The sequence below is a fragment of the Physeter macrocephalus genome, chromosome 5 (genome assembly GCF_002837175.3).
Source record: "Physeter macrocephalus isolate SW-GA chromosome 5, ASM283717v5, whole genome shotgun sequence".
Lineage (NCBI taxonomy): Eukaryota > Metazoa > Chordata > Mammalia > Artiodactyla > Physeteridae > Physeter > Physeter macrocephalus.
In genome coordinates this window covers 21,694,581-21,720,567 of record NC_041218.1, presented here as the reverse complement: position 1 = coordinate 21,720,567, position 25,987 = coordinate 21,694,581, and the positions used below count along the sequence as shown (strand labels likewise).

Sequence of the window (25,987 nt, the reverse complement as noted above, 5' to 3'; positions counted from 1 at the left end):
TATATTAAATAGCACTCACCTTATGCCTGTATAAATATGGATAGAGTAGTACCTACATATTTTATGCATTCATGACTTACCTCACCTTTTCTTAATTTTCTTGACATTTCTAGGCTGTGTGGTTCATCTGCGAGTTTTTTCAAACTGTTGCAAATCTCCAAAAAAATTTCTAATATATTTATTGGAAAAAAACATCCACATATAGGTGGGCATGTACGGTTCAAACCTGTCTTGTTCAAGGGTCAGCTGTACTTAGGCATAATGACACATTTTTCTTTCCAACCCTGATAACTTTTTCCCCCTTGTGTTTAATCTCTGCCAGGATCTTTAGAAAAAGATTGCCATAGCATAATTATAGTGGATAACCCTGTGGAGTTCATGATCCCAGAAGGAAGGCTTTTTACATTTCATTGTTAAATATATTTTTGATCTGGGGTTTTTGGAGATTCTGTATCAGATTCCAAGATTCCTGAGAGTTAGTGTCATAAATGGATATTGGATTTTGCCACTTTTTCTCTACCTTTTGTGATATGATTTCCCTACCCTATTAATATATGAAATCATAGTAATTGATTTTCTAATGTTAAACCTCATATATACTTAACTTTGTTATGTATTTTTTAAATTTATTTTGGGTTTAGATTGACTAATGTTTTGTTAGAATTCTTCCAGCTATTTTTGTTAGTAAGGTTGACCTTGTAGCTTTTCTTTCTCATACCTTCCTGTTCAGGTTTAGTATCATTATTAGGCTGATTTCACATAATGTGTTGAGGAGTTAACCTTTTCTTCTTTTTTTCTGAATAAATGTAAGATGTGAATTATTTCTTTCTTAAATGCTTGGTTGAATTTACCATTGAGCTATCTGTGCTTGAGATTTGCTTACAGGAATATTTTTAGCTTTCCAATTCAGTTTCTTTAAACTTCGTAGGACTGTTCAGAGTTGTTTGGTTGGTTGATTGAGCTTTAACAAATTACACTTTCCTAGTAGTTTGTTTCAGTTTCATCTAAAATTTCAAACTTATGGATGTGAAACTGTACCTAATATCCCCTTATTATCTGTTTAATATTTGTAGAATTTCTTGAGATGTGTCTTTTTTTCATTCCTTATATTGATTATTTATGAATTCTTTCTCCCTCCCCAATCCATTACTTTCTTTTTCTTTTTAAATAAATTTATTTATTTCATTTATTTATTTTTGGCAGTGTTGGGTTGCGAGCGAGCGGGGCTACTCTTTGTTGCGGTGTGTGGGCTTCTCATTGCGGTGGCTTCTCTTCTTGCAGAGCATGGGCTCTAGGCACGCGGGCTTCAGTAGTTGTGGCTTGTGGGCTCTAGAGCGCAGGCTCAGTAGTTGTGGGGCACAGGCTTAGTTGCTCCGCGGCATGTGGGATCTTCCAGGACCAGGGCTCGAACCTGTGTCCCCTGCATTGGCAGGCGGATTCTTAACCACTGCTCCACCAGGGAAGTCCCCCCAATCTATTGCTTTCACCATAAGCTTAGCACGTTCAGTGATCTTTTGAGGGAACCAACTTCTGGTTTGTTGATTCTTTATGTTAACTTTTATGTCCTTGGCTTATGCTCTGTATTTAATGTTGTCTTCTTTCTCTCTTTGAGATTAATATGCGTTTTATAATTTATTGAGATTGATGCTTAGCTTATTAATTTTCAGACTTTGTTATTTCCCCATATATGCATTTAAGGATATAAATTTCCTTCCTCTTATTTTTCAGTTGTGCTATGAAGTGTTTTCATTTTTGTCCAGTTCGGTAATTTCATTAGGAAATGATATTGCTCTTTTGTGAGTCACAGTTATATAGAAATATAGTTTTTAATTTCCAAATACATAAAGATTTTCTGGCTCTTTTCCTCATTACTGATTTCTGGCATAAATGCGTAGTGGTCAGAGTACATATTTTGTACTATTCCAATTCTTTGAAATTTGATAAGACTTACCATATGGCCCACTTTGTTCAGTTTTTATAAACATATTAGGTACACTTGGACAGAAATCCAGTTCTTTAGTTGTTACTGCAATGTTCTATATATGTCCGGTTGGTCCAGTTTGCTAACCATGTTGCATAAACCTGCTTTACCAATAATGTTTTCTGTCTGATTCTCTCAATTACTAAGAAAAACGTGTTAACACTTCCTACTATGATTATGGAATTGTCTCTTCTTATAATTCTGTCAGTTTTTGCTTCGTATATTTTGAAGCTATGTTTCTAGATGCATACAAATTTTAAATTCTTTTATTTTGAATGAAATCTTTTATCTTTAAGTGTGTTTTTATCTCTACTAATGTTGTTGCCTTAAGTTATAAATTGTCTTACATTAATATATCTGCTTTCATTTGGTAAATATTTACATATCTTTTTCCATCTTTTAATTTCAACCTTTCTGTATCCTTTTTTCGAAGAAATATCTCTTGTAAATTTAGTTGTTTTTTAAAAACTCTGCCTTCTTTTGATTTGAACATTTATTTCATTTACATGATTGAATTACTGCTAAATATATGGGTTCAAACCTACCATTTTACTTAATATTTTTCGTCATGTCCTTTATTTCTTGTTTTTGGTTGTTGTCTCGTACCTTTTTAAACTTTTTAATCTTTTCATTTTTCTCTTTATTTATTTGGAAGTAACAGACTCTGTATTTTATTTATGGTGAGTCTATAAATAACCGCAAATATACATACTTAACAAAATTTATCAGTACAAGGACTTAGTGGACTTTGAACTCCCATCTACTTACCTTCCAACTCATATGCTATTGTTGTTCTCTATTTTGATACCATATTCAAAGACCCTAGAAGATATTACTATTCTTGTTTTATACAGTGTCCATTAATTTTACCCAAATATTGCTCTTCACTACTATTTGAATCTTTGATTTTATACCTAAGATCATATTCCTTTTGCCTTAAGCACATCCTTTAGAATTTCTTCTAATGCAAATTAATTCTCTCAGTTTTTGTTTGCTTGAAAATTTGTCTCTTTTCTTGAAGGAGATTTTCACTGGGTATAGAATTCTAGATTGACAGTTATCTTCTCCAGATACATTTTGGATGTCATTTCACTGTTAACCAGTTTCCATTGTTGCCAGTTTCAACTATTGCTCTTTTGAATGCAATCTCTCTTTTTGCCTATGGCTGTTTAAATATTTAAATATATTAAACATATCTTTGTTTTAGATTATTTTATAGTTCTGTAAACAGGGCAACTCCAGTGTGGTGACACTGTTAACTATTCTGTATTTTTTGTTTTCTTTCAGTTGGATGTATATCTTTTATTTTCTCATTTTAATTGCACATTTATGTTTAATTTTTCAACCTTCTCTAAATTCTTTCTCTCTTTTCCATTACTATATTGTTAATAGTGTTTTCTTTCCTTCTTATTTTGGTCTTCATTTCTGTTATGTATTCATTTTGTTTTTCTTCCTCTTTTCCTTCAACTCTGACATTCATGTTTTATTTATCTTTGTTGTCATACCATATCTCTTCCAACTATTTATATCTGTTTTCTAACTGTTTATATCTCTAATTTGTGCTCATGTTTTATAAAGAGAGTTTCTTACTTAACTTTTATATTCATGGAAAAGTATTTGGCCATTTTCATCAATTACATGACTACATTTTTCTGTTGAATCAGATTCTTTTGCCACTTAAAAATTTTTTTCTTTTCCTTTTTATATCTTTGTATAAATTCTGAATTGGTTGTTTTTGAGTTTTATTAATCTTTGAATGAAATGAGTTTTTCCTGTTTTAAATAGGTTCTTAAGACTGTGTTCTAGAACAGCAAGATTTTTCCTTATGGTATTGCTTTTCTCTTGGGACACTGTTTCTTCTCAGCAGTACTCCTAATGCAAAATCTCTCTCTCTTTTTTATTTTCACCAGACTGCTTCCTGAAAGATGGCTTCTTTCCCTAATTCCTGTTCATTCATGACTTTGTGCTTTTTTTTTTAATTGGAGTATAGTTGCTTTACAATGTTGTTTTAGTTTCTGTTGTACAGCAAAGTGCATCAGCTATACATATACATATATCCCCTCTTTTTTGGATTTCCTTCCCATTTAGGTCATGCCTTTGTGCTTTTGTTTATGTTGTATTCCCTTCCCTGATTACTTTGCCTTTTTATCACCATTCACTTACAACTCATTCTTCAAGCCTAGCTCTTTCAAGCTAGTTTTTAAAAATTATTCCTGCACCTCAGTTGCTCCTCTTTCTCTTAATTCCTGTTTGCCTTTGTACCATATTTCTCATTTTGTGCATAAAAAATTATTAGTTTTTTGCCAAGTATAGTTCCAAATATTACTTCATTATTATAACTATTCATGTATTCAAAGGCCAATATGCCATCTACTCTAATAAACACTATATATGAATTAATTTAATTCTTGTACCTACTTTCTAGGTAAGTATTATTGTTATTTCAATTTAGTAAATGTCAGTGATTAAGTAGTTTGCCTAAGACAGCATAGCTGGTAAGTGGCAGAGCTAAAATTGGAATCTATTCATCTTACCACCATGCTTTGCCATCCAAGTAAATATTTACTGGTTCAGTTTCCCCAATATTTATTGTTGTAATGTAAATTGTTATAATTCATGTATTTCTCTTTTCAGAATTTAATCAAACTGCTGAAATGCATAATTTTAAAAAAAAATCTCTTTTACCCAGCCATTATTATTCTTGAACCATAAAAACTTTTTTATGCTGTACCTGTAAGTGAAGTTTTAGTTTTTTCTTTAAAAAAAAAAAAAATCTCTGTGTTGGTGAAAAATCAGTTTGATAAAAGTTTCGATGTAGGCAGCAGTACTGTATTCTGTGCTGTTTTTTTTTTAAATCTTGGATGAGGCTTGAATATATTTTTTTTCTTTAAAAAAAAAATCATGTACTTTCACCATTAGAGACAAGAACAGCTTGTGCCTAATTAGGACTGTATGAAACGTGTTTAGTTATTATAGTCATAATCATAGGGGAAAAATGAGATGGTATTGGACCGGGAGACTTTCAGTAGTTTGAAAATTCTTAGCAACTAGGTCTTAGTGTGATTTCTCCTACGTCATATTTTCAGTTCTTTTGGATAGTTTTACTTTTGGCAGACCCTTCTGATTTTCTGCGTTAGATTTTTGTCAAAAGTAGACATATAGAAATATTAGCAACTGCCTGAGTTCTTAAAATACAGAAGTAATTTTTAAAAATAGTTCATAAACATTTAAATGCCTTATTTTTTTGCTTTTGAGACTTTTAAAACAGTGTAAGAGGTGTTTTCATATTTTTGTAGATGAGAATGTCATTGTTTCAATAGAAAGCTCAGTTTTTTTGCTGAATCATATAGAATATATGCAAGTAAGCATACCAAACAAAAAGCGACCTTTCAAGAATTAGAAATATAGGGAACATGGGGCAATTATTTTGGCTGCAGAGGTGTCAGCTTTTCATTTGTTTTTAGGTCTTGAAAGGGAGTTCTTTAACATTGAAACAAGGAACTGGGGCTTCCCTGGTGGCGCAGCGGTTGCGCGTCCGCCTGCCGATGCAGGCGAACCGGGTTCGCGCCCCGGTCTGGGAGGAGCCCACATGCCGCGGAGCGGCTGGGCCCGTGAGCCATGGCCGCTGAGCCTGCGCGTCCGGAGCCTGTGCTCCGCAACGGGCGAGGCCACAGCAGAGGGAGGCCCGCATACCACAAAAAAAAAAAAAAAAAAAAACAAGGAACTGAAAGCAATGTATTTTGAAAAAATCTTTACCCTGCTTTAATGTTTGTAGCGTTTTTATTGATCACCTCAAGGATTTCAAGCTTATGACTATTTGATTTTGAAAAATTTAATTTGTTCTATTAAAAAATAAAGTTTCTTTAGCACTTGAAATGACTGTTCACCAAGAAAACATTATATTAATAAACATTATATTACTACTTTTCTGTTTGAGAGCGTGAAAGAAGATTCTTAAGCATGTTATTTCATTGAAAATAGCTACTAAATATAGCTTGCTCCACATCTGATCTGAACTATTTATTGACAACCCAGTTGCCCTGGCAAGAGGCAATAATATGTATTGTAATAGATTAAATGAGGGTAATCTTTAATTTATCCTGTTTCTCTGCAAAGTACAACATAGTTCTTTAAGTCATTTTTTATTTTGAGTGATTAGATGGTTTAATACTATAAAATGAAAGTATCAAGAAGTTAATTAAATAGAGTTGAATAGTAGTGTAGAGAGGTGTGAGAGGGCTGGAACTTATGTTTCTAGCTTTTGTGTCTTATGGTAAGCCAGAATTTCTCCAAAAGAGGTGTTTTGTTTTGTTTTTGTTTTTATTTTGGTTTTTGGTAGAACAGCTAGCTTCTCAAACTAGCCATTTGTTGTCTGGAACAACTTCCAGATGAATGAATACTTAAGGTAAGAAAGTGATCTAGAGTAGTGACAAACCAGTGTTCCAGAGAAGAAACGAAACATAAAAAGTAAACTTTAGCCACAGTTACCAGTAGGTCTGTATTTAAGAGGGAGATTACATTTTTTCCTTTAAATTATGATTAACTATGATATATTTCAACTGTTTTAGTTTTATCCCTCTTTTATTATAATCAGTTTAATATTGCAGTAGAATGATCTGGTATGATGAGTTATGTTTCCCAGTCTTCCTTTTTAATAGGTAAATTTTGCTGTCTATTGAAGTGCTATTGAGTAGGTAAATTTTGCTGTTATTATAGTGTGTAATCTTAGATTGTAATTTAAAAACTATTATTTGTGTGTTAGGTGTATGTGTGTGTTTATATTTATTTACATGCATTCTATGAAGAGTTGAAAAGATTTTAGACTTTGGAATTGGGCTTTATACCTTTTTGTTTAGAGTCTTTGGGCATGATATTAATTTCTCTGAACCTTGATTTTCTAATCTTTGCAATAATTAATGACCATTGTGTAGATTTATTTTAAGGAGTAAATGAGTTAACCTTTGTGATGTCTTGCACACAGTAAGTATGCAATAAAAGTCAACTCTTTCTTCTTTGGTAAGATCTTTTTAGAGAGTTACTTCCAGATTTGATAATGCTATATTGAAATAATTTTCTTCAGGTTTTCTAGTAGTCTCCAAGGAAAAGTAAGAGATATCAAAGAGAATTGTGTGAACCCTAGACTAGTGAAGAGAAAAGGAATTTACTTGAGACAGAAGGAGGCAAAAAGTTCCCCAAGCAATTTTTTTTAATGTTTGCTTGACTGCTGTACAAGATTCGTGTGACTTGTCAGGGTGCCATTATGAACTAAGAATATGCTTTATGGGAGTTAGGAGTTTTATGTACAGTTTGTTGTAATGTAAGGAACTTAGTAACATTAAGACGACTCAAAGGAAATGTCAACCATGTGGCTAGGAAAGTCCCTCCACCCCCTGCTCTTTTTTCCATTCTAAGCATTTATTATATACTGAGCATCTCTGATGTTATGCTATTAACTATCATTATTCAAGAGAAGATTAATTGTATCTAGTGTAAAATCATCATAATTTCTAATATTTTAAGTTTGGATTACTTAACGTTTAAATTTTGGAAGTAATTTCCTCTGCATGCTTGATTATAAATCCTTTGTGCATATTTAGCTCTCTTTGTCCTTGTTAAAACAAGTTAATGTCAGTGTACAAAGCACTGATTGTAGAAATGTGAATGTGTCTAGTGACCTGTGAAGAAGAGACATTTCAGGGGTAACGAAGTATGTGAAAATGGTTTATATTGGTAATAACAATATGTTACAAAGTTTTTCCAAAGTTTAGAAAAGAATTCCACATATCTAGTTGTTTTGTGACCTTTCTTCTGGTAATAATAGAGTTCAATGCAAAAAAATTGGGAAAACAAAAAAATACAAAGGCAAAAACCAAAACCAAAAATCACAATCATCCTAATCCTGCCAACCAGAGAAAATCACTTTTAACTTTCTGATGTATGTCGGTGTTTTTTCTTTTCATCTGTGTGTGTGTGTTTACAAAATGATTTTACAAAAATTGTATAATGCTTGAGAGTTTGCTTTTTTTACTTGAAAATTCCTGACAATAGTTTCATAGGACAGTTGTGTTTGATAGAAGAGAAACTGTGAAGCTCTTGATGGGTAGAGTATTTGTAAGTTTTTCAGGTTAGTTAAGAGTGGGGATAGAAGGATTAGTTGAAGAAACAATTAGAGAATTTAATTTTACCTGCAGTGTTCAGAATGACGTTAAAGATCAGGAATGGGGTCATCCATCAGATTATAACTGTTCCTGTGATTACTGCCTTAGGAGCTCGTAGAAGAATTTCCCCCAGTGGATTGTGATTTCTTTTTCAGAATAGTCACAGAAGACTTAAGGGGAAAGAGGAGATGGAGACTTTTCTAAGATGAACATAAGGTGGGATCAGCCAGACACACACAGTTCGAGTAAATATATTGGTTCTAACAGTGGTGGGACCCTAGTATGCCACAATTTGGAAGGAACCTCAGGCCCTATCCAACTCTTAAACACCAGTTTTGCAGTTGAGGAACTTGCTTGACTTATCAAAAGTTGTGTAACTAACTAGTATGGGACACTTTGGTAATATGGCAATTGGGCACTATTAAAAAGTATGAAATTTATTACTTTTCTAATTGTCTCTATTTTTGCTTTGTATTTTTCATGTCTTTAGTTTTCTTATCTCCCTCAGTTTTCTACTCATCTCCATATACTCCCATCTTTACTTTTTTTCTCTCTCCTCTTCAGTTAGCCATTATGTGGAATTAATATTTTAAAATCATTGTTTATATTGATTAATTTTATCTTCTCTGTTTAAGGTTTTTTAAAAGGATCATTTAACTTTTATGTGCCTTTCACAAAATGGAATAAAATTTAATTACTGTGTTTTACTTCTGTATAATACTAAATTTATGATTAATGTTATCATCATATCATTACTATTAATAGGAGCCCCACAACATTTTATCTGAAAAAAGAAAAGATTTCCAGCTCTTGTAATGGGAAACCAGTATTGGCCAGAGTAGGCTGGATGGGGCAGGAATTGTCAGAAAAGCCCATGGGGGAGTAGGTGATATGATAGAAACACTCTCACTAAAAGAAGTTGTGAATCCACTTGTTCCCCTTACTTTAACAATTAAAACATAAATGCTAATTTCTGAGTGCTAATTTAAGAAGGAGAGAACTTTCTTTTTGTAAGAATTTTTTAAAGTCCCACGGGCAAAGAAAAAAGAAACTAGATGAGTTTATGGGATAGAGGTTTTCAGTTAAAGCCATCTGGAAAGACTTGAAAGCTGAAGGGTGTGGTTACCACTGAGTTTCATAATTACCCAGAAAAGAAAGAGATTAGGGAGGTTTTTGTAAATTACGCAGTCTCCGGCAAGTATACAAGTCACAGAGAACAGACAGTTTTACTTATAAAATTCTTTACTTATAAATTCTTTGGAAAAGTATTTGCTTTCAGTGACTAAATGAAGCAAAAGGGAATCCTTTATTCAGCTTGAAATCAGAGTCAAATGACAGAATTTATATTAAAGGTAACTCTGTAAATTATAATCTGTTTGGGTTCATGTAAAAGAAAACCCTGGTTTATAAAGTAAGGAAATGTTATTTTATCATATAACAAGAAGTCCAGAGATAAGGTAAATTTCATGGTTAGTCAATTCAGTGATCCAGTTTCTTCATCTCTCTGCCCTGTCATCATTATAGAGTTGATTTCATTATCAGACCTCTACAAATGGGCTATAGCAGGGATGTACATTTGTATACAGATTCTGAACAGTTCCACAGGAGCAAAAGTACATTCTTCTTCTCTGTAGAGTCATTTAAAAGTAAGGAAACATTTCCTTGAAGGCCCCCCCCACCCCCTGCCAGAGATCCTCATGTTTCATTAGCCAGAATTGGGTTTCATACCATTCTTAAACTAATCTTTGTTGAGGGGCACAGGATTAGGACTTGATAATAATTTGGGGTAGAATGGATGTATGTGGGGAGTTCAGTCTCCATGACCATTGTAGTACCTAGTGTAACAACTAGTTACTGTACTGTAACAACTCCTCTTAAGAAGGAGATTTAGAATTTATTAATGAAGTAAGTAAAGCATAGTGAAACATGAGTCCCAGCCCTACCACTCAAGAGCTGTGTGATTTGGGTTAAATTCATTAATTTCTCTAAATATGCATTTCCACATCTGTAAAGTGAAGATGATAATGCCCAATTCATAAGGCTGTTTTTAGAATTAGATAAGTAAGATAGCACAGATTCTAACATTTAGTATTCAATAAATATACTATTACTGGTACTTTTATCTCTATGTAGTTTTGTACTCAAAGAAAACTCTAAAAATGGTATTTTCACTTTAAAGGATTAGTTGTTTTTTTTCCTGAAAATACAAGGGCCTAGACCAAAGTTGTTGGAGCTCCCATTTCCTTCTCTAGCTTTTTTGTATAGTAGTACAAAAATGGGGGAAACTTAGTAAGTTTAGTATGAGCTGCCACTAAAACAATTCGTTTACATGGTTGTGTCAACTAATACTTTGCTGTTTATATTTGAGGTAGCATAAAAACTGAACTGACACATATTTTATGAAAATGTGCTATTGTATTAGTGACATATTGGTAATTTTCTTTAATGTAGGCTTCTACATTTTGGTCTTTTTTGCTGTAATAAAAAGTGTAAGCTGTTAAGGTGTAATTCTCTCTTTCTTTGATATTTGCAGATGGCTTGTTCAATCAGTATATCAGTCAACAGGAATATAAGCCACGATGGAGTCAAATCATTCCCAAAAGCACCAAAGGTAAGTCCTACCTTCTAGGTTGTGGGTGCTTTTCCTTTAATGTCCCAGTTTCATGTATCTGAAGGTAGCTCAAGTTTCACTGTACCCTATTAATGAAAAGCAGGTGTTTAAAATAAGACATAGGTTCCTCAACTAGATGGCAGAGGAAGTTTATTATATTAAATTTTTCTTTTAAACCTTTTTGTTTTATTGCTATAACAGAAGGTTGGGCATTTTTTACACAGAATACCATCATAAACTGCTTTTATAGACACTATAAAATTATAGGCTGTTGTGTTGTAATCCCAAACGTGTCCCTGAAAAACATTAAGTTCTGCAAAATTGCTCACAAAAGCTAATAGGGCTTATGAGAGAAGTAGAAATGGGACATACCATTCTAAATCTGTGGAACTTTATAATCAGATACTAATAATAAAAACTGATGATAAAAACTAATAATATAGGCTTCCCTGGTGGCACAGTGGTTGAGAGGCTGCCTGCCAATGCAGGGGACATGGGTTCGAGCCCTGGTCTGGAAGGATCCCACATGCCGCGGAGCAACTGGGCCCATGAGCCACAATTACTGAGCCTGCGCGTCTAGAGCCTGTGCTCCGCAACAAGAGAGGCCGTGATAGTGAGAGGCCCGCGCACCGCGATGAAGAGTGACCCCCACCCTTGCCGCAACTAGAGAAAGCCCTCGCACAGAAACAAAGACCCAACACAGCCATAAATAAATAAATAAATAAATTTTAAAAACTAATAATATAACCAGATACTAATAATAAAAAATAACAATTCTAATAAAAATAAATACTAGCACAGTTAAATCTTTATAGGCATTTATATTGAGCATCACAGTGATTTTGGAGCTTTAAACCCTGGGGCTCATGCTTCTTTCTTTGAGCTGTAGACCCTCAAGGACATTTGCTTCCGATGAAGACTATTTTTATCAAAACTTAAAATCTGACCTAGGGTGTGGTATTCTTCATTAATCTATCTTTTCATATGGGGGAAGTTTTTGTCACTTCTTCATCTGCCCTCACTGCTTTGTCAGATGGTTAACACAGTGGAAAGAGTAGCAGTTCTTTAATGCAACTATTTGCATTAAAGGAAGGCAGTTCTGTGGATGGTCAGCTTTCTTCCTGTGGTCTTCATACATTGCTAAAGCCTTCATTTTAAGTGTGAGAAAGCTTTCCTCAAATAGTGTTAAACATTAATATACTGGAGAAAATTGCTTATGAACCTCCATAATTTCTGAGTTATTTAAGCATCATTTTCCTGCTTTATCGGTCATATATGAGGTAATTTTCTTCAGAAGTGCATGTTGTAGCAAACAGACTAGTATATTTGAAAACTAATGGATTAAATATATAAAATGCAAACATACTGACAATCTGTTCTTTTTTTATGATCAAATATCTGTCTTCTTTATTTTTTGTTTATTTATTTTAAAATTTTATTTTACTTATTTATTTTTGGCTGCGTTGGGTCTTCCTTGCTGCGCACGGGCTTTCTCTAGTTGCGGCAAGTGGGGGCTCCTCTTTGTTGCAGTGCGCGGGCTTCTCATTGTGGTGGCTTCTCTTGTTGCGCAGCATGGGCTCTAAGTGCACGGGCTTCAGTAGTTGCGGTGCATGGGCTCAGTAGTTGTGGCTTGCGGGCTCTAGAGCGCAGCAGGCTCAGCAGTTGTGGCACACGGGCTTAGTTGCTCTGCGACATGTGGGATCTTCCCAGACCAGGGCTTGAACCCGTGTCCCCCGCATTGGCAGCTGGATTCTTAACCACTGCACCACCAGGGAAGTCCCTATTTTTAAAATTTATTTATTTTTTTTGGCTGCATTGGGTCTTCGTTGCTGCACGCGGGCTTTCTCTAGTTGCAGTGAGCGGGGGCTACTCTTCGTTGCAGTGCACAGGCTTCTCATTGCGGTAGCTTCTCTTGTTGCAGAGCATGGGCTCTAGGTGCTCAGGCTTCAGTAGTTGCAGCATGTGGGCCCTAGAGCAAGAGGACTTCAGTAGTTGCAGTGCACGGGCTTAGTTGCTCCACGGCATGTGGGATCTTCCCAGACCAGGGATTGAACCCGTGTCCCCTGCATTGGCAGGCGGATTCTTAACCACTGTGCCACCAGGGAAGTCCCTCTTAATCTGTTCTTGAAAGTGGTAATACTGACTTTACTATTTGGGGGAAGAAGGAAGAAGAGGGCGAAACTTCAACAATAATGAGCTATAAATTCTAAACCTAGCTATTAAAAAGGAGAAAGAATTTGCAGGAAACTTCTGAATGATTAGTGCTTGAATACGGCTTCAGAACTGACATTTCAGTCTTTTTCATAATACCCCTGTGGAATTAGTAAAAATTTGGATGTTCCCGGCACTTCCCTGGCAGTCCAGTGGTTAAGACTCTGGGCTCCCAGTGCAGGGGGCATGGGTTTGATCCCTGGCTGGGAAACTAAGATGCCGCATGCCACAGGGCGTGGCCAAAAAATACATAAATAAAAAATAAAAATAAAAATGCCCTTTACCTAAAAAACACAAACAAAAAAAATTGGATGTTCCCTATTTTACATAGGAGAAAGCTGATACAGGGAAAGTTATTACCTAAAGTATTGTATTTCAATTAATGGGAGAGTTACAAAGAAAACCTCAGGTTTTCTGGTTTGCATCAAGTAAAGCATTAGAATCCTGTAACCTTTTGAACCATTGAAATTAAGTTATATCTTCATATATAAAAGATCTGATCTAAAGTAAGATAAATATAAGTTAAACAATAGTTTTCTCCTTCAGAGGTTTAAAATTTTCACTGATTATATTTAAACCTGCCTATTAAGCTTTGTGATGTAAATAAGAATCAAAGGGAAGCAAATCTTATATTTTGTCAGACAGTACTACTCAAAATAGTTGGTAGATTGTGGGAGATGATTTCTGAAATATTGGCACAAAATTAATACAGTGAGGGGCTTCCCTGGTGGCACATTGGTTGAGAGTCCGCCTGCCGATGCAGGGGACACGGGTTCGTGCCCCGGTCCGGGAAGATCCCACATGCCGCGGAGCGGCTGGGCCCGTGAGCCATGGCTGCTGAGCCTGCGCGTCTGGAGCCTGTGCTCCGCAATGGGAGAGGCCACAACAGTGAGAGGCCCACGTACCGCCAAAAAAAAAAAAAAAAAAAATTAATACAGTGAGGAAATTATCATTAATGTAAAACTTGATAGCATCTTAGTTTTCAGTAGCTAGTTTTATGAACTTTAAAACTGCTCATTATACTAATAATCCATGCCTGGAGTTACAGACCTGTGATGTAGTTCTGTGTTTGTTTTCCATCTTCACTTTGTCACTTCACTGGTTTAGAGATTTTACGTTTTTGTGGAATATCCTGTGTCTTTGCTGATTTATGGCATTGGTCCTGAGTAAGTTGAAAGTAGCTTCCAGTTGCATTAAGAGCCTGAAAGCAATTAGAAAAAAAGAGCAAGATAATTATTATAAACTTAGTTATGTCATATTATGTCTCTTACGAGTCCTCTTATTCTTAATATTGAAAGAATAAGTGTGTGTTATTTTCACTACTCATTACAGACTTATGAATGAAGTTACTCTGGATATGCAGTTGTTCTGTGGTATTCCTTTAAAGAAAATATTGTTTCTACTTCAGGTGATGGAGAAGATAACCGACCAGGAATGAGAGGAGGCCATCAGATGGTTATTGATGTTCAAACAGGTGAGGACTACTTGGAATGGAAAGCAAATTCTTTAAAAAATTATACATTATTAAATATCAGGTACTCATAAATGTACTTCTTTCCATTCCTTACCAAGTTAAATGTCATTGGCCATAACCAAGTAGCAAAGAAAATAGGCATTATCTACAGGTATAACCTAAACTAGGCAATGGCATGTCAGGGAGGGGAGGCTGCTGCCCAAATGAAATTAGGTAACCTAAAAGAAATGTAATGTGCAGCCCTTTAGAGCCGTGTGTGTGCGTGTGTGTGTGTGTGTGTGTGTGTGTGTGTGTGTGTGTGAGAGAGAGAGAGAGAGAGAGAGAGAGTAGTTTTATATGTGTTTGATTTCCATAGTATACTGTGGAGTATTTCTGGATTTTTAGTACATTTATATTTTAATGCCGTAATATGGGAATTGTTGCAGTAAAAGAGAATTAAGATATATTTTAGAGGGAGAGAATATAAAATTAAGTAGCCTAAGTGTTGGTAGATGCATAAATTGCTAAACACTGTCCACAAGCCTATAAATAATTTGTTTTAGTTAGTCTTCTTTGCTGTCTTTTTAATTTTATTCTGCAACTTGATACTGAAAATTTTCCTTAGGTTTCTACGGCCTAGAACAGCTTAAATGCCATTATATGTAGAGGTTAATGCTAAAATTATAATAGGTTTCAAACTACCATCTTGAAAAGCAAATAATACCAAGAATTTTGTATAATTTTATTTTATTATTTGGTTTTAGAAAACTGTACCACATACAATGCCAGTATCCACCCAAATAATATTTTACTTTTTCCAAGTGTAATAAAAATTCTATTCTATTATTGTATTATGCTGACAGTAGTGCTTCAAGAATAAAGTTTTTTTGACTCATTATAATTACTAAGATTATTGCAATGCAGATAATAATTATCTAGGCATTAATGTATTTTCACAAATGTTTTATAAGTAAAAGGAGGAATTATAATATTTAAAATTAACTGCTAAATTTGTGTAGTAACCTGTGAGTTTGTTTGGGAGTATTATTAGGCTGTCTTTGGAAAAGGTTCATTTTGAGGCATAGGAATTTGCTTTCCTAATCTTGGCCCCTCTTCCCAGACCCCTTCCTTCCCACAAAAATAGGCTTGACTCAGCTGTAGAGTCTTAAGCATCTTTTTTTCTACCTGAGAGTTCAGTAAATATGCACATGTTTATTTCTCAAAGAACCAGATCTATACAAAAATTGTTTTTTTTAATCCAAAATTAAATACGGTATAAAAAAAAGTTGAAAATTTGTGTTTAGATTGTCTACAGTAGCTTTTCTCCTCTTTTGAACATACAGTGGGATTTATAATGCTGTTCTTCTTTTTCTCAGTCATGATGAAAATATTATTAAATTCTTTTTTTTAGTTGATAATAAAATACTAAAAAAGAGTGTTGAAAAGCTACTTCAATTTTTTAGACAAAATGCTGTTTTCCTTAAATGTGAAAGTAATGTGGTTTACTTTAACATTTAAAGTTCACCTTAAAAAAATAAATAAATAAATAAATAAAGTTCACCTTATCAGGGAGCAGAAGGAATTTTCATAGTGCTTACTGTGTTGCTTATTATGGAATATGGACTGTATAAAATAGGTAAAATAAATATGTAAGAAAAGAGAAAGTTTTTCTCTTTTTTTGTAATCCATGATATTTAAGAATGGAAAATGAGAAGATTCAAATGATAGGCAAATACCCTGACAGAACTTTGTGTGAGCAGAGTCATTGATGATTAAATGCTGACTTTTCAGGTCAGAGATCCTTGAAGTAAAATACTTACAGCATATAGTGATAAAGGTCCACATATTTTTCTGTAATATCTTGGTTTTATGCATTAAGGGCAGGGTTTCAGCAGACTCAAGGTCCTTATCCCCATTCCCTTTAAAAAAATATTTCAAGGAGAGGAAAAGAGTTGTTTCAGTATTTACTTGGTTTGCTTTAGAAACAATAATTATAAGAAAGCAATGACTTAAAGTAAGTCATTGTAAATAAGTAAGAATGACTTATTATAGGCATGGGATATATTCCAGATGGAATCTTTAAAGGCATAATCTCTCATAGTTTCTGAGGATTTATTATAGGTTGACAAAGGTCTACAATGAAAAACTGATCAGTATCCATACTTCTGTGTGAGCACTAGTTGATAAAAATGTAATAAAAGTACTTTGTGAATATATTTTTAAGCAAATATTTCTACTATAGGAAATTTAGGGACTTAGCCATCAATAGAGGGATTTTTATTTAGAGCCATTTTGTATCTGTTTCAGTGCTTTTTTTCCACCCGCCCCCCGCAAACTTTCTGAATGCTGGGTCAAGCTTTATTTAGGTCCATGTGTGAGGATTAAATGAGATTTTGAGCCTTTAACAGGAACCAAAAATTTAAAGTCTGGTAAAACTGAATAATCATGATAATTAATATAAAGTTGTCCATAACTCAGGTGAGCTTGATGGTCAGTGTTACCATTACCACTTATAGTGTGGAAACAGTACTATGTGAACGCTGAAGTTGAAGGGGTATAACCACATTCAGATGATCCTTTGTATGAGTAATAGGGAGTATGAGTTATAGGGATGGTGTGTAAAACATATTGGTATGGAATTCTTTATAAATATATATAAATGAACTGATGATGCAATTAGGGTTGGGATCCAGATTGAGATAGAGGAGAAATGCAGCTTCTGAGGATTCAGGTGTCTGGAAGCAGAGAGAAATGTAAGGAAAGATGCTTGAGGACTCAACCAAGTCAGAAAAAGCTTTGAACTTTCATAAGACTCTAGAATAGTGGTTTAGGTTAAGTTTAAACAGGTGTCTGGTTGTGAGGGTGGGTAATCCAGGAATCTGCTATATCAAGAGAAAACAAAAGGAATTTTTAAAATGCCATTCAAAAGTCTAGTAACTGCCATACCCTGGCATTCCCACTCTTTTGTTTCAGCTAACCATTGCTGTCCATATTCCTTTCTATCACCATGCTCTATCCTTTTAGTATTTCCTTGTTTTCTTAGATGAGGCTTCATGAATGGGCTTTAAGGAGCCCCATGATACTCTTGAAATGGTATGTAATATTTTTGTCTGTCTTTGTGGAGTTTACTGGGAAGATTCATTATCTATATATTTTTTAAAGGGTTAAATATTTTTATTAAGTTTTGACATTACATGGTAAGTAAATACTGCTGGTGTTCATATAAAATTTCAAATGAAATTCCTTGCTCTGTGTAAGTGGTATTCATGTTGAAATAATAGTGTTTCCAAAGTAAACTCTTGCCCACCTTTCCTCTATTCTTGTTTTTTTTCCACATTATTTGTTGCTAGATATAAGGTGGGTGAGGAAGAGAGTAAAGGCGATAAAGTCAGAGAGGTAGTGAGGGGCAATTGTGTTGAGTTCTTTTGTAAGAACTTTAACCTTTACTCATAGTGAGATGATTAAAGGAAAATATTGTTGGGTTTTGAGAAATGTTACTGACTTTGCATTTTAACAAAACCAATTGGGTGAAGGGCAGAAGGAGAGCGACCTTTGAGGAGGCAGTTCCTTACCAGAGAAGTGATGATAGCATTGGCTTTTACTCGAGTGGTGAGCACAGTGTTGAGAATTGGTCAGATTTGGGATGTATTTTGAAGATGTCACATACAGCTGACAGGATTTACTGATGGATTGGATATGAGGTGTGAGCGAAACGAGTAATGAATGACTCAAGGTTTGACCTGAGTAGTTGGGAAAATAGTATAGCCATTCCCTAAAATGGGTAAAACAAGTGGATTAAATATGGTGGGTTGTTCAGCAACTTGTTTTTAGACAGGTTGAGATGCCAGTTAGACATTCAAGTATACAGATATGTCAAGTAAGCGGTTAGATATATTGTTTGGGGTTCAGGAGACAGGTCCAGGCAGGATAATCATTTCCCTTTCTGTATTTACATAGCACTTTGTTCATACTATTATTTTTACTATAATGATTTCCAAATTGTTTTAGAGTTGCTTGTGTAGGTGTTATGTATCCCATTCCTCTCTATTCAGCTTTCTCCTTTCTACCTCCCATCCCCAATATTCTTATTGACGGGGGAAAGGCAAGAATCTTGCATTATTTATTTTTATGGCCACAAAGCCTGGTATGGAGTAAGTGTGTACTAAATATTTGTTGAACTGAATCAAAATTTTAAAATCCATTTTCCTTTGAGTTGAAAGAAAAATATTTACTTGGAAACTACACTTTGATATTGCTTTAAACCTTGATGAGTGGATTGTGTCATGATGTCATTTGTTGTAATATGCTAATATTTTTCTGAGGTGAATTTATGTTATTGGTTATACTCTAATATATTTAAATTTTCTGGTGATTCTGTGTGTTCTTTTCTAGTATATAGACTGTATTTCCTTAAAGCTGTAGTTCTTATTACCTTGGGATCTAGGTAGAAAAATTAAATGTTATGTAGACTTTGCATTTTTTTAGGGTAACGATTGGTGCTTTCTGAATTTAATTTGGGTGTTAGGAGCAGAATCTGGGATATCTTTGGGATTTTTTTCTCTAGAAATTCTACTTCTATTGTAAAATTATTAATAGCATAATTTACCAAGGTGGTTTCATATACTTTTATTTCATCATTTATGTACCAGAGTCTTATAACTGCTATCATCAGGTTGATTTTAATCATCTTCAAAGTTGTATTTCTTGTTAAGTCTCTGAAAGAACCTTTTCTAGTCCAGGCTTACTGATATAACAATTAAATATAGTGGTTGGAGGTTGAGTGTGTGGGAAGTGTGTGTGTGTGTGTGTGTGTGTGTGTGTGTGTGTGTGTGTGTGTGAGAGAGAGAGAGAGAGAGAGAGAGATCTGGTGCTGGAGGGAGTGAAGTTATTTATAGTAGTTTTGTGTGTGCGTGTGTGTGTGTGTGTGTGTGTGTGTGAGAGAGAGAGAGAGAGAGAGAGAGAGAGAGAGAGAGAGAGAGATATCTGGATTTCAATCCTGACTTTACCACCGACTTTTTGTTTGATCTTGAATGAGTTCTAATGACAGTAAAAACAGGAATAATAAATTAAGTTGCTGTGAGAGTTAAATGAAATAATGTCTTATATGTAAGTATTGATATATATTATTTATATAATATGTATTTGTATATGCAACATATTAATCTACAAATGTATACTATTAGTTCTGCTGAGAGAATTTGATGTAAATTTAGAGATCTTTCTTTTGTGTTTGTTTTTGTTTTTCTTGACAGAATCTCACAGTGGAAATATTTTTAAACGATTTAAAAATTTTTGAAAAGCAATTTAAAACAACATGAAAAGCAGTGCTGTGTTGAGGGAAAAAATATCTCACCCATAATTCCACGTTCTAACTAACCAATATTATTTTGGTATAATTGTTTCATCTTTTGTATATATTGCCCCTATTGATGTTTTAGAAAGGAAAGGATAAATGTACTTTTAGATTTTTAGGAAAAAATATTAAAACTCACTTTAAGAACTTTTTCATTAAGGATTAGGTTGATTTAGTAGTAGAGTGACTTTCCCCAAGTAGAATTTGAAGAAACTAGAAGTTCTGTCTTTATAAGGTTGGTGCCTAAGTAGTGAAATACAGTTTAGAGAAGCCCAGTCCTTATTTTAAATATGCAACTTGAAGGTTTCCTAAGCAAGGGCTCTTAATCTGTTGAAGTTATGTACAAAATTTTCTTTGTACGTACATTTTTCTGGAAGAGAATCCATGAATTCAGATCATCAACGAGTTAAGAACATCTTCACTAGACTAAAACTTTTTTTTTAACCTGAGGAGTAGTAATATTTGTTAAAGATTGGGATTAGCACTTTTATATGTTCATACGTTTCATTTACAACTGAAAAGGTAGATACCTTCATTTTACAGAATAGGTGGTGCTGTGTCCAGGGCTGTGGAGCTGGGATTTGAACACAGGTCTGTAGGACTGTCTGGCTCCAAAGCCCATGTTTTTGCTGCTGTTACTATAGTGGTTCTTAGTTTTCTAATGCTGAAGATACAGTGAAAATCTCAGGTGTGACAGGTGAAAACAGAAAATACAGTAGATTGTGAGAGCTAAGTCCTGAGACCTCAACAAATTTTAAATACATAAATACTAATAAAGCATATCAGTTCGCTTATAAAATACCATAAAGTGAAATTGAAAAACATAGTTGATTCCTTTACGTCCTTATTAAAAGCTTTGCAGATATAAAGAGTGAGGACCAATAGCTGACCTAATAATTGCTAACATTTATTGAGTGCTTCCAATGTGCCAGGTATTTCACTAGACTAAAACTTCATAGAGCTCATTTCAGCTTCTTTAAAGTGACTTGTATTTGGAAGCAATTATTGCTTCCCATTGTTTTGTTTTCTTAAATATTAAAAATTAATAGTCCCTGAATTTTCTTTTCCTTTTTCAGTTTGTAGATATTTTTTCATTTTGCTACAGCTCTAAGGATAGACTCACCATTTTTAAAAGTACTTGGTGGCATAAATTTTACTCTGAGTTTTCAGAGCTTTCTTCTATCCTAAGTGAATTCTGTAATTCTTACCAGAGAAGAATGTAGTATTGTTTTGAATGTAGTAGAGAAAGAATGTAGTATTTTGTCCTACTTGGGAGTGTATGTCAATTTTATTGATCATAATTCCTATACATGGCATTTCTCTACTTAGGTTATTCAACTCTGAATTGGGTTTCAACTCTGGGTAAAATAAGGCAAATAGAAAGAGAAAAAGGCATGTCTGTTTTGCTTCAGTGTGGAAGTCTGTCCAGATGAAAACTTAAAATATCCATGGTACCAGGCAATTCTTTGTTCAACTCTCACTGAATTTTAAGAAACTACGGTACCAGCCTTTTTCCCTCTCTCAAGCAGAATAGGTAGTAAGGTTTAGGCAAAATCCCAGTGTTTGGTATCTATAAAAGAAGTTGCTTGTCACGTGAAAGAACCGTTCTGTGGAAATCTGAACCTCTCTGACTGTACCAATTATATGTAAAGTGCTTTCATTTTTTTTTTTAATGCCACATAATGGTTTTCCTTGATATTGTTTAAAGAAGCTATTGAAGAAAGTAGGTAAACATGGGTTTTGGTTTTTAAATACAAATATATTCATATGGCTGTATTTCTGTAGCTACGTATGACAACGAATCTTTTTCTTTCATACAGTTATCAGAAAGGAATTCTAAAATATAGCCCTAAAACACAGTGTATTGTCATAGGCAGAAAATACAACCTTTTAGCAGGGAAATTACAACCATATGTTGAATTCACCCAAAAGATCAGTCTCTAGTTTTGTAATCATAGCCTTATGTAAGAAATATAGCTCTCGGGACTTCTCTGGTGGCACAGTGGTTGAGAATACGCCTGCCAGTGCAGGGGACACAGGTTCGAGTCCTGGTCCAGGAAGATCGCACATGCCACGGAGCAACTAAGCCCGTGTGCTACAACTACTGAGCCTGTGCTCTAGAGCCCATGAGCCACAACTACTGAGCCTGAGTGCCACATTCCTAGAGCCCGTGCTCCTCAACAAGAGAAGCCACAGCGATGAGAAGCACATGAGCTGCAAGGAAGAGTAGCCCCCGCTCAGGGCAACTAGAGAAAGCCCGCGCGCAGCAACAAAGACCCAACGCAGCCAAAAATAAATAAATTAATTTAAAAAAAAAAGGCTACACAAAAATTCACCAATTAAAAAAGAAGAAAGAAATATAGCTCTTTTTAAAAAGAGAGACAGATGAATCCAGTTGATAATCTGCTGGGTCTTGAGAGTTCAAGGGAATGGCTAAAGAAGGTAAGGTTAAAGAGCATATAAAATATCTTTCCCCTTCTAATTTATTCTTTCCTTCAAAAATTCTAATGTCAATCTAATGTCCTATTAACTACACTTTCAGAAGGATTAAACTCTTAAACTGAATGTCCTGACAGGTTTCATTTTTATTTTGAATATAAATTTGTTTCTTAAAAGTTTTTTTTTAAATTTCATTTGTTTTTCTCTTGGTGTCTGCATTAAACTAGGAATTAAGCTAACCTCTTTTACAAGCCTAGTAACCCTCCACCTACCTCTTCTTTTTGACACTTGAATTTTATCTAAGGTTGGGCCCATGCTATGTCAGTGCATAGTATATGCATTCTATACTATTTCAAAGTGGAAAGATGGATTTAATTACGAAAATAGTGTGCCATCTTGTGGAGGATTATGCAATCAGCATAGTCTGATTTACCCCTAAGAATCAGAGGAGGAGGATAGATATTGCAGTTGGGCTCATAAAATAAAAAGCCTGCTTCTTTGTGCAAAATGGTGTGAAGATACTGATGTGTTAACATTTCTACCTTTTTCTTAGTGTATATAAGATTTATAGATTAGTACTATTGGTAGTAAGTAGTTGTAGGGGTTATTTAGTTCTGATACGAAAAAAGACCTGTAAAAAAGACTGGTTGCATTTTAGCTTTTGTGGCCTGAGTAATAACTGATTGATTGATTGGTGATTGATTCATTTAGTCTCTGAGAATGAAATTGGTTTGATATCTTGAACATAGGCTATTATTGGTCACTTTATTTCAGATCTTTCTGTTTCCCTGGCTCCTCCTTTTCAGTAAGTCCTATATGCTGCAAGTTCAGATCTGACCATGTCACATCTCTGCTTAAAATCGTCTCTCTCTATTTAATACTATACTGTCTGTGGAGTCGAGTTCAAAACCTTTATATTGGGCTTCCCTGGTGGCGCAGTGGTTGAGAATCCGCCTGCCAATGCAGGGGACACGGGTTCGATCCCTGGCTTGGGAAGATCCCACATGCTGCGGAGCAACTGAGCTCGTGTGCCACAACTGCTGAGCCTGTGCTCTGGAGGCTGGAGCCACAACTACTGAGCCCTCGTGCCGCAACTACTGAAGCCCGCACGCCTAGAGCCCGTGCGCCACAATGAGAGAAGCCACTGCAATGAGAAGCCCGCGCACCGCAACGAAGAGTAGCCCCCGCTCGCCGCAACTAGAGAAAGCCCGCGTGCAGCAACGAAGACCCAACACAGCCAAAAATAAATAAGTAAAATTTAAAAAAAAAAACAAAAAACCTTTATATTGTCATTTAACCCATTTCATGATGTGGCCACTACCTGTCTTTTTAAGTTATCTCCACTCCACTACTTTTTTTTGTTCTTTTAAAATGAACAGTGCGTTTATTCATCACAGTTTTCACCACTGTGCATGCATTATTTAATTCTCATGGTAGCTTTAGGAGATAGTAGGTACTCTGCCATTTTAGAGCTGAGGAAACCAGTGGTTAAGGAATTTGGTGTTGGTCACACAGCTGTGGTGGTAGAGCTACAGTTCCATCCAAGATCTGCCTGACTTTAGATTCTGTGTCTTTTAAAACACTTTTTGTGTGTTTTTCTGTCTCTGTACCCTTGTTTTACTTTTTACTCTGCTTGAAAAGTCCTCTTCTCTTTCCTTCATTCTACCAACAAAGCCACTTTCTGATGCATAGGTCAGATACCACTGTCACCATGAAATCTTCCTGAGTCCCCTCAATCTGGTATATTCTCTTCCCTTTTTTGAACACCCGTGGTGCTTTTTTACCTTTCTTATGGCACTTAGTCTACATTGCATTATGGTGATTAATGTACTTGTTTTATATTCTTCACTAAATTGTAAGCTCCTTGAGGGTAGGGATGATGTCTTCTTTACTTTTATTCTCTAAAGTGCCTTGCCAGTTCAGATTAGTACTCAAAAAATGTTGAGTGATCATTTCAGTGAGTCTAGGAGAAATAGCCTCTGTAGCCTGTGCTCCTTTAAGAAAACATACAGAGAAAGGGCTGCTGCATGAGGAGGATTGTACTGCCCTAGGGATGTACATGAATTGTTATATAACCTATAAGCATGAGAGTGGACATCCAGTAAACCAAGCTACTGCCATGTTGCAAATAATAGCATTTTCTTTTTTCTACTTTCTTCTCACTACAGTTTTGTCTGATTATTTCTATAATCTTTAAACATTTTTGATATCCTTTATGCATTAAATAATATTTTTGCTGGTGTTTGTTTCTAGATAATATTTCATTCCTGAATGATTTAACTTAAATGATTAGATGATTTAATTAAAATTTTGTTATACATTTCATTCAGGTATGTCAAAAGGTCCTGTTACCATCTGATTCATTCAGTTTTACTATTAAACTTTAACTGGGACCACAAAGCATTCACGATCAAGAATGACATCTTGGATTAATTCCATTGGGATGCTTGCTCTGTGCCAGATTTTATTTTGCTCAGCTATCAATGAGGCTGTTGTGGAAATGTGGGTTTTCTTTGCTGTGAGAATTTATGCGTACAAAGAGACCTGCTTTTCAGAAAGAACATTGAGAACCCAGATCCCAAGAGGAAGGGTTATTAAAGTTAGTGAACCAGGGTAACCTCATCCAAAGGGTGCCCAGAAACACTGTAAAACAAAAGGTCAATTGCTATTGCTATTTTAGTTATATACCCCCTCCCTCTCCAGGCTTCAGAATTTAATGGGGTTAATTGCATTTATAGTGAGGCCATGGCAAATAATTTTTAAGTCAGATGAAAATTCTTTAATTTTTTTCCTGTAGAATTCTCAGTATCTGGGCATTACTGTGTGCCATTTGGGAAACAGAATGTTACTTAACTAATGACAATGGATTGTTTTACACTTCTGAGAGATGGCAGTTTTTTAATAGTTTCCATTATTTCACATTTGTACAGAGCCAGAAGTGTTCTAGGTACTGGGTTAGACATGGAAACATACAATAATACTGTTTTTATTGCATCAGTGGTACTTAGTAACTACAAAGTATTTTGTGTATATGTGCATGTTTTAAAGGTAGAAATGCTGTTCATGCTTGACAGCCTTCAGAGTGTTTTCATGTAACTTATGTCTGAAGAACTTTACCACCACACTGAGAGTTTGTAAATGAAAAAATCAAGACCCAGGCAAGTTAAGTGACATATACCTGACTACCCAGTTAGCACTAGAACTGTTCCAGTGGTCTGTTCTTATCCGGAAGCATTGTTTTAATTTCCCCTAGGTTCTTTCACTTAGAAAATTCACTTAGAGTTTGAAATTATATGAAAATATGACAAAAACCTCTTATAAGACATCTCTATGAATGGCAGGAATTTTCTTAAGTAGTGTTAAAATATTTCCAGGTGCATTTCAACCCTTCATGATGGGATGTAATTTAGATGACAGTCTCCGCATATATTGGCCTAGGGCATGTCAGAGAGTAGATGGCTTTATAGTTTTCCTGTAATGTATTATATTTAACTTAAAAAAATGGTAGGCATGTATAACCAGTAGACATAAGATATTTACAAAGGGAAGAAATATTTGAAGAAAGGAAAGGCACTATTATTTTATAAAGAAAGGTAAAAATTTTCACTGGTCACGGAGCAAGAAATGTTTTATCACGTGATAAAGTCCATAGGTATAATAGACATTTCAGAATTAGAAGAAACCAAATTCTCAAGATACCTGGAATGACTTAAAAGTTGATTTCTGAGGAGTTAAATCTACCACAATATATTTGGAAAAATTTCCCCCAGTTTCCATGGGA

The 25,987-nt window shown here is 34.8% G+C and overlaps 1 protein-coding gene across 2 annotated transcripts in view; it reads left to right on the top strand.

The window, feature by feature from the left end:
• The window catches only part of MKLN1 (muskelin 1), a 179,545-nt gene that overhangs the window by 84,511 nt on the left and 69,047 nt on the right, over positions 1–25,987 (top strand). For both annotated transcript variants that reach the window (XM_024131798.3, XM_028489738.2), the window contains exons 7-8: positions 10,673–10,750; positions 14,370–14,435. In XM_024131798.3, the coding sequence (XP_023987566.1) occupies positions 10,673–10,750; positions 14,370–14,435 (144 nt within the window). The remainder of the gene's footprint in view (positions 1–10,672; positions 10,751–14,369; positions 14,436–25,987) is intronic.